Below are 13,285 nucleotides of genomic sequence, written 5' to 3'. Positions count from 1 at the left end.
AGAAATAGCAATAACAAACTTTCAAAGTTAAAATACCAGATGGCCGCCTGTCAGTCATTTTTTTTATTAGACCCAATGTCAAACGGCACATGAGGGCCCATAGGAAACCTACATATGAAATTTAGGAAAAATCCATCAAGAACTTCAAAGAAATGGCCATAAAACTGTTCAAAGTCAAAATCCAAGATGGTCACATTTCAGACATTTTGTTTTCCTGATCAGTCTCCAAGTTATATGGGCACAACTACAGATTCCGAGAGATCCATCCCTTACTTTTCAAGAAATAGTGACAACGAGAAATGGTTACAGACGGACAATGGACATGGCAATTTGAATAGACTAAAAATCCAATTCACAAAGAGCAATTAAAGATCAAACAATGATGATGCCAAAATCTCTCTGGGATCTTTTGTTTGAGCACTGACGGAAGAGACTTTCAACTTGTGATCACCTTGATTTAACAGCTTCAGTTAAGCCCAGTCTTATTTTAATTTAAAAACAAAATCAAAAGTTCACATTTGGTTATTTTATTTACATAATCTGTACAATTTACATTCGCTTCTTACTTCTCTCACACCACATGTACTCTTTTACTCCAAAAACCTTCTGTATATACACGTAAACAAATTCACAATTCTGTTATCTGGACTTCATATTCATCAACATTAAGAAATACAATAAAGGTCAAAGGTCAATTTTAACCAGTTTCTCTCAGTATATGATAGATATAACCTAATTTAAACCAAATATTCCATCTTGTATATTTTCAGCACTACCAAGATGATGTTCATAACTTCATTAAGCATCATAGTTTTTAGGACATAATAAAGATTTATATACAAGAAGTACAAAAGTATTTGTAAATTCTTAGAAGTAACATTCAAAGAATGATATTCTTAAATATGAACAGATGGTGAGCTACTACATTCAAGCGAGGAAATTATCTCTCCAGGCCTGCACTTTCCCCCACCTCCCCATGTCATTCAAGCCAGTGCACAAACACAGGACACACTACAGTCACTATGCTGCCTTGTTGCTAGTAAACTAGGATATAGGCTAGAATGCAAGGATCAAGTTGCTAAAGGGCAATAACTCTTACCCTGTATGATGTATTTTAGATGACACTCCAAAATCCAAAAAGTTACTCAAAAATCTGGTGATTGCAGATTCAAAACATAACATAAAATTAACTGGCCAAATATTGTGGGGATTAGTACTAGGAATTTGGAAAAACAAACCTAGTACTAAGGTCTCCTCCAGCTGGTAAGTATCTGTACATTGTACAAGGGTTTGTAAGAAATCTGCTTGTCCATCATAAACCTGTTTTAATTTTCAACACATTTGCTTTTGAATCACATACATATCACATTCATTACATATACATATGATTGCTGATGATTTTGCGACTATAATTAAGAACAGGCTGGATTTAAGAATTTCAATTCTTACATAAAATTTCTTTTGATACATGTATATACATACAAAAATAAGTTTATTATACATAATGGAAATCACAAATATTCTGTGAAATTCCGAAAGAAATCCTATTTCATACAAACAAATTTGAAAACCAAGTATGGCTTATTTTAGTCCTTTCACATTTTATCACTAAATTTGTTTGATCCGAATAAAACGAAAACAATATCACAGTACATTACAAATGTTGGTTCTTAGCTTATAGGTAAATAGAACTTTTTTTCCAAAATGTTTTATAAGAAATGACTTGTATATATATACATATACCATTTCTGATATTGAAAATTCTTTAATTTTTGTAATCTATCTTCCACAAACAGAATTTCTCTGAGCACTTTTTTATCCTTTCAAAATTTTCAAAGGAGGATACTTACGTATTAATTGTAATGGTTGTTATGTTTAAAGGATTTCATTTTTATTTTCTTTTGCTATTTTTGAGAAAGATATGAAATCCTGAAAATTAAATATATTACAAAAATTTTAGTTCCTAACATAATCTCCATGACAAATACATAAATTTTCCTTGCAGATATTAACTACAGGATTTTGGATTAAGGAAAAAAACAACCATTACAGAATGAAAAAGATTACTACAAAAATAATTTCACATAATGTTTGTAACATATATAATAAGACAGTCTTCTGAATCAGCCTGACATTAGAGGGGAGTCATACACGTGTATCGCTCGATCGTCTGACACCGACACAATCTTTGATCCATCATGGTTGTACCTAGCTCCCCACACCTATAAAACATAGACAAATCTTGCATGAAACGGACACAAATATAGGATTCTATTTCTCACATCAGATACTTTTGTAAGCAGCCATGATAAAATAGCATTTCATTAGACTGATTATAAATCTGATTTTGCAATATTCTCACTTCATGTTTGTTGAATGTTACATCACAAGGCAGGGTGGTTACCTGATCTGAATGGTCATAGAATGTGTGAACACACTGTCGGGAACCTGCATTCCAGATCTTTACAGTCTTATCTGACGAACTGTGAAACAAAAATTAAATTCAGACTTTCATCCAATCAGGACAAGCTTGATGTGATATACAGAATCTAAAGAAACTTGACATAAAGAATTTGCTATCAGGAACACTGGCTACTGTATTTAGATACATCAGCAGGTAAGTATACAAAAATACAGTGTGTTATGTTTCTATGTGAAATCAAACACGGACAGATATACCTCTACATTACTAAATCTGACTGTACATCTTGTTCAATTAAATAAGAACCTTAACCTCAGAAACTAGCAAATCCCCTTTAGACATCTACATAATTTAAGTAATTTTTGATTTGAGTAAAATCTGTGTTTCCAGGTATTTTATACTTCTGTATTACAAAAGTGAAAAGTAGACAAGACAGATCCTGTAACTACAAGTATCAACGAACAACTAGATAGGACAGGCTCTCAAGACACTTTGATCTACCTTTATCCTCACAATGAGACTTCGGCAAACTAACCTCGACAGACAGGAACTGACGTATCACATGACGTATTGACTGGCCATGACATACACAAACTTATACTAACTCCCATGTATAGACATAATAGATATACACACTCATATACATAGTTACAAAACATACACTCACTTACATAGTAACAATACATACACTCACTTACATACATAGTAACAATACATACACTCACTTACATACATAGTAACAATATATACACTCACTTACATAGTAACAATACATACACTCACATACATAGTAACAATACATACACTCACTTACATACATAGTAACAATACATACACTCACTTACATACATAGTAACAATACATACACTCACATACATAGCAACAACACAAAAACTTACTCACATGCATAGTAACAATACATACACTCACGTACATAGTAACAATACATACACTCACTACATAGTAAAAATACATACACTCACTTACATAGTAACAATACATACACTCAATTACATACATAGTAACAATACATACACTCACTTACATACATAGTAACAATACATACACTCACTTACATAGTAACAATACACACACTCACTTACATACATAGTAACAATACATACACTCACTTAACTAGTAACAATACATACACTCACTTACATATATAGTAACAATACATACACTCACTACATAGTAACAATACATACACTCACTACATAGTAACAATACATACACTCACTTACATAGTAACAATACATACACTCACTTACATATATAGTAACAATACATACACTCACTTACATACATAGTAACAATACATACACTCACTTACATAATAACAATACATACATTCACTTACATAGCAACAATACATACACTCACTTACATAGTAACAATACATACACTCTCATACATAGCAACAACACAAAAACTTACTCACATGCATAGTAACAATACATACACTCACGTACATAGTAACAATACATACACTCACTACATAGTAAAAATACATACACTCACTTACATAGTAACAATACATACACTCAATTACATACATAGTAACAATACATACACTCACTTACATACATAGTAACAATACATACACTCACTTACATAGTAACAATACACACACTCACTTACATACATAGTAACAATACATACACTCAATTACATACATAGTAACAATACATACACTCACTTACATAGTAACAATACATACACTCACTACATAGTAACAATACATACACTCACTACATAGTAACAATACATACACTCACTTACATAGTAACAATACATACACTCACTTACATATATAGTAACAATACATACACTCACTTACATACATAGTAACAATACATAAACTCACCTTTATACATAGTAACAATACATACACTCACTTACATAATAACAATACATACATTCACTTACATAGCAACAATACATACACTCACTTACATAGTAACAATACATACACTCTCATACATAGTAACAATACATACTCGCATGCATAACAACAACACAAAAACTCACTCACATGCATAACAACAACACAAAATCTCACTCACATACATAGCAACAACACAAAAACTTACTCACATGCATAGTAACAATACATACACTCACGTACATAGTAACAATACATACACTCACGTACATAGTAACAATACATACACTCACTTACATACATCTAACAATACATACACTCACGTACATAGTAACAATACATACACTCACTTACATAGTAACAATACATACACCTACATGCATAGTAACAACACATCTAATCACTCACATGAACAAGATATTACACACATTCAACATAGACTAATTATATAAAAGCTCTCATTTTTGTCACAGACTTACCTAGAGACAAAGTGGGTATTGTCTGGACAGAAATCAACACTCAACACCCAGGAGCCATGGCCGGATAATGTTCCTGCTAAATTTGCATGCTGCCTATAAAATTTGAAATAAATCAATCAGCATGCCATCACAAAACAGATTCTTCAGGTTGGTAAGTATGTATTTGTGAATAAGTCTTTCAATTAGAAACGTGTGTAATATTTCAGTGATTACACTCCCTCATCTTCATCAAAGCAAACAATTGTAATACGGCGTTTAATCTCATCATTAATAATAAAATTCATTGAAACTTCACTGTTGTAACTTAGATTGTGAACAGTGTATGGATATCATAATAAATTCTATTAATAATATAATAATAATGATATCATAACAAATAAGGAATTTAAATGCTGATAGTTATATAATAAAGTGGGTAAAAAATATAATGTTTCATTAGTTGACTTTTATTCAAGGAGACTGATCGCTGAGCATTAGTTTTGAATTTTTCAATCATTCTATGATACATATTGGATGTGTTTGGGTTTATAGGGTTTAATGTCCTTACAACAGCTGGTCATATACGGTTGTGTGCCAACAAGGACACCAGGAGTGAAACAAAGCCCAGAAAAATAGAAGGTCAGAAAGAAATGAAGAGGTCAAATACTAAGATTCCCTGATCCCCAAACAACACCCAACCCCAACCCCACCCCCTAATCTGTATCTGCAGGAGAAACTTCCTTATTAGTTGTCACCTGTACAATTGAACTCACTGGGTGTCTTCAATTTCAAAATAGTTAAAACGTTTTGATGATATAACCAATTACCAATATGTGATGCCAAAAATGTCAAAATGAATTCTAAGATTTTTTAAAAATATTGCTAGTAAATAAATTTTCTTATTTTGATTTAATTTCTGGGCTTTATTTTCCACTCTGCCAATCCACTGAGTAAGATTTAGAGTGTTACAATAAACTCAACACACATAAACAAGGTAACATCCAGGAGTTATATAATCACTTTTACTCTCTCCACTACTGGAACATGTCGTAACAAAACAGGAGTTTCCAAGTGAAACACCTTGTGGACGAGATGAAAACTAGTTTGATTCTTTGATGTACATCAGACGAATCTTGATGTCCAATAATGGTGTGTTGTAATGGCTTTGATGTTCCGTTTTCCTCCTTTGTAATCTTCAATAGGAGTGAATCGGCCTGTGATTGGTCAGTGTTTTTCTCTGGGAACCAACCAAATCACTGTGCCTTAAATTTTGGCATGACAAGTTCCAGGAGTGCAGAGAGCGAAAGTAATTGTAACCCCTGGAGTATCGAGGATGTAGTGATCGTAACCCCTGGAGTATCGAGGATGTAGTGACCCTAACCCCTGGAGTATCGAGGATGTAGTGATCGTAGCCCCGTAAGTATTGAGGATGTAATGATCATAACCCCTGAAGTATCGAGGATGAAGTGATCATAACCCCTGGAGTATCGAGGATGTAGTGATCATAACCCCTGGAGTATCGAGGATGTAGTGATCACAACCCCTGGAGTATCGAGGATGTAGTGATCACAACCCCTGGAGTATCGAGGATGTAGTGATCACAACCCCTGGAGTATCGAGGATGCAGTGATCATAACCCCTGGAGTATCGAGGTTGTAGTGATTGTAACCCCTGGAGTATCGAGGATGTAGTGATCATAACCCCTGGAGTATCGAGGATGTAGTGATCATAACCCCATGGAGTATTGAGGATGTAGTGATCATAACCCCTGGAGTATTGAGGATGTAGTGATCATAACTCCCTGGAGTATTGAGGAAGCCATGATAAATGAAGGCATCAATTTATCACAACAGAAGTATTTATGAAAACATATTATTATCAAGGCGATGTCAATATAATATCACAAGCACTTGTCCTAGGGGTTAGGATCAACATTTCTCCTTAGTTATATGGAAAACTCTGTTAGATGGGTAAGAATATAACATCTTCACTCACACATCATAAATTTTGATCTGGTTGTCATCAGATCCAGTAACAAGGAGCTGTGAGTCAGGAGAGAAACACAGGGAACGGATTGGCATAGCATGACCTAAAAAATACAAAGTTGTATTATATAAACTATATGAAAAATAAATTTTTTATGTCAGCCACTATTTTTCATCATTTTTACAAAAGTTTGACAACAAAATCACTTAATAAACATATTTAATCATCATTAATCTAACGCTAAGATCAATGTAGTATTACTTCCTGATATACTGTGTAACACTTAGTTACATACACAGACATAACATACATTTGCGTTTTTTGTTGGAAAAGTGAAATGTAAACTGCATTCAATATCCTGTCAGAACAATATGTAAAAGACTTTGACACAGTATACATAATACACAAAGTGTTCTTCAGAATTACACTTTGTGATTCAATTTTGCAAAATACACATTTCACTTTACTTCAAGATAGAGGAGTAGTATACAGAACATTACACAATAACACTGTACAGAGACCTGGCACAATCTCCATCCCAACAGTAAATAGATTGATGTATAATCTTTATTTATTTTACAACAATTGCAAAACAAGTTATTTCAACTTATACTAATCACTCTTGTTGGCCCGGATGTAAGCATGCGAGGGGTCTTATTGTGGGAGGAAACCGGACCACCCGCAGAAAACCCATGGTGTTGGGCAGATGACCCCTTACTTTTCAATTCCGTTCCAGGAATAAAACCCTGGATGGCTATGTGAAAGGGAAGTGCATTACCATTGCATCACCCGACCACCCAATGATATACATATCAGTATTGGGGATTTTGTTTGTTGGCTGGGTTTATTGCTCTGAGGTCTCCTCCTAGTAACTGGTGTTTAACACACTGAACAATATACAGGAGGCCCTTCACATGCGATAAAAAGCAATTAGAGCAAAGTGTCTTGACAAAGGATACAACCAAATCAGCACAAAGCAGTCATTTTTCAAGATTATGACATGAGGAGGGAGTGTCAAACCTCACTCCTCAGACCTTTGCCTTGATGTTATTTGGTAGACCAATACTCTGACTGACTGGGCTATTACAACCCTTGTGTTCAGGGACAAGTCTCTGTTAAACACAGTAATAGTAGTAGATTAAGTAAATCATTTTACTGCTTCTCATAATTTTCAAAAGACACAAAATAACACAGGATACCAACAGCTAAACCATACAAGTAATTGATTCTGTAAATGTAACCCTGGATAAAATACCAGCTGCTAGAGAGAACTTCTCTTTAGCTGGATCAGTTGAATGCCAGGGGTTCCAGGTTCAAATTCTAGAGGAGGCATAGCAAATAACCATTATCATTGGTAGGATTCAAGCCAGGGACCTCTGGTTCGTCTTGCACTCAACTGATCAAGCTAAGGAGAAGTATATTTACCTGGGCTGCACAACTACAGAGTATAACTGATTTTCTGTTTACCTTCCAGTGTGTGTATAAGCTTGCCAGATTCTATATCAAACACATTGATGATCCCGTCAATAGCTCCACATGCAATATGTCGACCATCGGGACTCTAGAGACGGATACAAGATAAATGATATAATCATATTTGCATATGCAACACAAATTATTCAAAAGACATTCAACAGACTGGAAATATATATCATGTTTAAATTAAAACCTGTTTATTAAGGCCATACAAAGGAACAACAACAAGTGGCCTTTATGCAGAGGTTAACTCACTCTGCATAAAAAACACTGGACCCAAGAATCAGTTGCCTTTTCAGAGAAATAAATTCTTATAGAGGTTATCTTTAAAGTGAGGTATTTATGGTATAGCAGTGATCATTATATACAGGTATTGTTATCTAAAGGTGGCCTTTTATGGCACATATTTGTTTTATACAGGGGTGGCCTCTAAAGACAGGTTATTGATATAGGGGTGGACTCTATAGACAGGTATGTTATGTATAGTAGGTCTATATTGACAGGTGATATTTATGAACTTACAAATGCGAGACTAAGGGTAAACTTCCCCCTGGTGTCCAGGGACTGTTCCTTTCTCCCTGTGTCCACACCAAACATGTTTATCTTCCCACTGTGACTTCCTGATGCCAGAAACTGGGAGTTTGGAGAGAATGCCAGTGTCCAGGCATCAACTGTGAACATACAATCCAATTTTTAAATTATATCTGTTGACAAATTTCTACTCATGAAAAAAAAATCAGTTTCCATCACAATTTTCCCTGTATATCCTGCAATTAACCTATACCTGATTATGTGTCTGTCATTAGTTAATATTGGTCAATAGCATTGCCAACAGATATTTTTTCATAGTCCTGCAAAATGCCTATTACTTGGAGTTTATGATAGCCTTGGGCTTACCGAAGAATCATGGTATGCTTAAACAGAAATGTGTTTTCAAACACGGTAAATAAAGAGTAAATCTTGAATCATAACAAGCTGACAGTTTGTGTTGCAAACAACACAATCTGCTGCCATGCTATAATCAGCATTTATGAAGCAAGTTATCTGGAAACAAAAAATCTTATTTTTAGCAACAGTGACTTCTATAGTTGACTTTTGATCACAAACACAATCAAACACTAGGTCTCCTAAACTAAACTACAACTTTCAAATTTCAGCCTAATCTGCCATCCCTTACTCAAATTATCATCTGGAAACCATCTGGACATGCAGACACACATATGGATGACAACAAACCCTATAGTCCCTTGGACTTATAACAAAATGCTCCTGCAATTGGTAGAACATCTATTACCATACCTGGCCCGGCGTCCATACTCTTAATACACTTGCCCGTCTCTACATCCCAGACTCTGACATGGCTGTCCAAACTGCTGGAGGCGGCCACTGACCATGGTCAAGGTTAAAGTGAGTCATAAAGCTTCCTTTATGTTTTTTTAATATATATTTTTTTAATATATATACATATATGTATTCAAACTAAACATGACAATGGGTAAATATAGTGAGACAGATTTACATTTTTTTTGTTTTGTTTTATATTTATATGTTAAATTGATACAAGATTTTTAAATATTGAGATGCTGTTATGTGTATATAAAAAAGAACAGAATCTTTACTATAACTGTAAAATTGACTCTATTTAGCCCCATTTTGGCAAGCAAGCCTTGTGATGTCAAAGAAATTAAAGTGATCAAGGATACATGTGCCTGATTGGTTCATATCTACAGAGACAACTCCTAGCTGGTGGCCTTCTAACTCATGCTTCAGGTCCAGTTTCTCATCCGACCTATAGAACACAAGTTTTATTATTATTATTACATTCTGAACGGCCCATCACCACATAAAAGGTCATTAGGGCAATCAATCAGTGAAACACACAGCGATCTCAAACACAAGTTTTAAATGTACAATGAAAGCCATATCAACAGAACTAGGAATACTTCATTGTAACACAAACACATTTCTAATGAGACGCACTATGCCAAATAATTCGAGTTAGACATCCAGTATTACAAGTATTACATCTGGTAGACTGTCAAAAGCAATTTAATCTGACTTCAAAGTTTGAATACACTTGATCTATGTCATTAAAATTCCGGAAAAGTTTACATACAGCTCATCTCTTGATATTCTGAACAACACACCAGGACTCTTGTAGTCATTTCGTTAATCAAGATTTAAAATGTTTTCATAGATTTATAATTTCATAGATATGTAAATTGATCAGACTGCCTGGAAAGTTGTTCTATTGTTTGCAGAATGAGTGTTTACAAACCATCTCCAAATCTTGACCATATCATCAATGCCTCCAGTAACAATATTCTCTGTTCTGTCTCTCTCATTCTGTCTCCAGGAACAACTCCATATGCTGTCTTCATGAGCTGCAAGTATGTTTAAAACATCATATTAAATTCAAATACAGGACTTTGGAAAGAGTTCTAAACATCAAATCTCTTATATGTCTGTTAGGACTGCTTATGTAAAACATCAACTGATAATTTTTTTCAGTGAAGTACATGTAGATGTTTCTCTGGGATAGCCTCTAGGAACAAAGAATTACGCACAGTAAGGAAGCAGGTGCAATAGGTGTTGACGGACGCAGATAACCAATTATAAACTGATGAAGATTTTTTAAAACAACTACATTTTCTTTGTGAAGGTTAAAAAACAGAAAATACATTTACACTATCAAGCTTAAGTGGTAAACCTGCTTTTAAGACAAGATAAAATCAGCTCTTGCCTTAGATTTATGCTTAATTATACATGGACCATAAACATTTTGTATATACATATATGACAATTTCGTATTGTCTTCTTGAACTGAAAGATGAGAAATGTACTAAAAATTATTTTCTTACCAGTTCAGTAATTCAATGAATTGTTAACAATTAGTGCATATATGTTCCATTATCTTCTATCAAAGTACAAAAATTTGGATGACTGAAGTCATCAACAGAATCAGGGATAAGATTGATGCACCACTATTTCATGCCTGGTTTTATTTGCTAATGATCAACAAAGGTGAGTTGTGCTTCTCTGGCTTGGACGTGAATTGATTCCTGTAGGGCACTGGTCAAGAAATGGATATATGTTTTTCTTTCACAATGGCATCCTACTAAATCCCACAAGTTGTGGACTTAGAAAGCCAAAACTGTGATAAAATATGGAAAATCTCAAGAAAAACGGGTGTAGTGTAAAAGAAGTAATTCAGTGAGACCTTTTCATGGTGTTAAATTTTGTTACTCTGATGACAGAATATGCCTCTTTGGCTTACAATTGGTAGAACTGTATACCGGTAATATCATATTATCATACAGGGGTCGTGCAGGGTTTTCCATAAGAGCTGGTCGCCGGCCAATTTGACCGGCTACTTTGATCATTTGGCCGCCTACACCAATCCAGTTCCGTAATAATGTTCCGTACACAACTACACGTACACGGCAGGCCAGCCTCCTACTTTCACTACACAGCCTACTACTAACAAAATTATGGAAAACCATGGGACGTGGGTTTGATTCCTGTCTGAACACTTGCCAGGAATGAGTTTATTCCTGTGTTCTTTCACAAAAATAATTAATGATAAATAAATAGAAATAATTCAATCAGATATATGATATTGGCTGAGAAACCTTTAGGTTGTAATAGAGGTCATTATTTATCTCAATCCCTCCGCTTGGATTCGTACTCAGAGCCACTGGATTTCTAGTATAATGCTCCACACATTTCTCGCCAAGCCATATATCATGGCTGGTATTTACCAAGTCACAAGATCAACAAATAATGTAGATGAACTGATGTATGCAGTAAAACGTAGATTTTAATAGTGACTTATACCGAGAGTGATATTGACGTGGAAAGAACGAGCCAAAAATTTTAAAAAATATTTACACATCCTATCAGTCACGATATTGTAACACAAACGTGGAATTCCCAGTAAAGCTTTGCGCCAATGGCAGATAGCATCATGTGGACATAGCTACAAATAGGTCCTGTTCACTGAAATGCTTCATCATGTGTGTATACAAGGGTCCAACTGAATGTGACTAAGTGATTAGCATCTTGGGCGGCAGGGATAAACTATGAAAAACAAAACATTATGAGATATATATTGTTAGGGGACACATTAACAACAATATATTAACTTTAGGTTAAATAATTATGTAATAGCTGCAATATACCACTAGGTTAGAGAGAACTTTTCTTTAGCTTGATTGGTTGAGCATCAGACTAGCTAGTCTGAGGTTCCAGTTCAATTCCTAGCAGAAGCATTCAAATTTATAATGACCTCTGTTACACTGGTGCCCATGTAGGAACCCAGGAATATTTCCACTGTAACCCCTGGACACTTGAGGACAAGTTATTTCCTAGTTGGGGAGTATTTAACCCTGGTAAATTCTGGTCGCAATATACCACTAGGCTAGAGAGAGCTTCTCTTTAGTTGATGGGTTGAGCATCAGGCTAGGAAGCCTGAGGTCTCGGTTTTGAATCCTAATTGATGTGTTTAAATAAATAATGACCTCTGTTACAATTATTAAGATTAAATATTTTGTCGTGTTTATTTACCGCAATAAGATATTAGAGATAATGCTGGTTTCCATGATGAAATAACTTACCTTGTTCTTGTTTGAAAATGATTGAATACTGCAAATAGAAAAAAAAAAACAAGAATTTAACATCAACATAGCCGAGAAGAATGAGAGAAATTATACCTATTCATCCGATATAGCTAATGTTTCGTTGATATACGCAAGCAAACAAAATATCGTGGCAATCTTACAGAAATGTCAGTTTTAAAAATACCAGGATTATTGAATTCGAAAGTAGAGAAATCCTCTCAGTAGCAGCAGCAACATCATCCAAGTAGTGGAGGCTTTCTCAACAATCATCCAGCGACGTTGAACATTTCTCTCCATTGCAAAATTTATAAATTTTGTCAATTTCCTAGTGTCATTTAAAAGAAATTAACCGAATAAATCAAGAATTTGACTACTTTGTTTTCTTACCAACTGGGAAGCCGCCATGCTTGCCAATGAATCCACGTTGATTGCAATGTGT

At 34.6% G+C, this 13,285-nt stretch overlaps 1 protein-coding gene across 1 annotated transcript; it reads right to left on the bottom strand.

Moving 5' to 3' along the window:
- Positions 1-511: 511 nt before the first annotated feature.
- LOC132563946 (superkiller complex protein 8-like) lies at positions 512-13,259 on the bottom strand. The gene is made up of 11 exons (XM_060228703.1): positions 13,234-13,259; positions 12,844-12,871; positions 10,506-10,611; positions 9,931-10,016; positions 9,527-9,613; positions 8,750-8,898; positions 8,219-8,312; positions 6,761-6,854; positions 4,787-4,879; positions 2,405-2,483; positions 512-2,222 (listed from the first exon to the last, which is right to left on the bottom strand). Exons 1-11 carry the CDS (start codon positions 13,249-13,251, stop codon positions 2,124-2,126), a joined length of 933 nt encoding a protein of 310 aa, XP_060084686.1. The 5' UTR covers positions 13,252-13,259; the 3' UTR covers positions 512-2,123.
- Positions 13,260-13,285: the final 26 nt, after the last annotated feature.

This window comes from Ylistrum balloti, unplaced genomic scaffold, assembly GCF_031769215.1.
Source record: "Ylistrum balloti isolate Yb309-2 unplaced genomic scaffold, AGI_CSIRO_Ybal_v1 Utg371934, whole genome shotgun sequence".
NCBI lineage: Eukaryota > Metazoa > Mollusca > Bivalvia > Pectinida > Pectinidae > Ylistrum > Ylistrum balloti.
The sequence above is the reverse complement of the archived record's forward strand: the minus strand, read 5'-3'. Positions and strand labels throughout refer to the sequence as shown.

Bases quoted from the DNA above. Each gene is read 5' to 3' on its own strand.
- LOC132563946 (XM_060228703.1), bottom strand. The intron at 10,612-12,843 runs GTAAGTTATTTC...ACATACTTGCAG, and splicing joins CATTTTCAAACAAGAACAAG to CTCATGAAGACAGCATATGG. The intron at 6,855-8,218 runs GTAAACAGAAAA...TGTATTTTTTAG, and splicing joins GCTTATACACACACTGGAAG to GTCATGCTATGCCAATCCGT.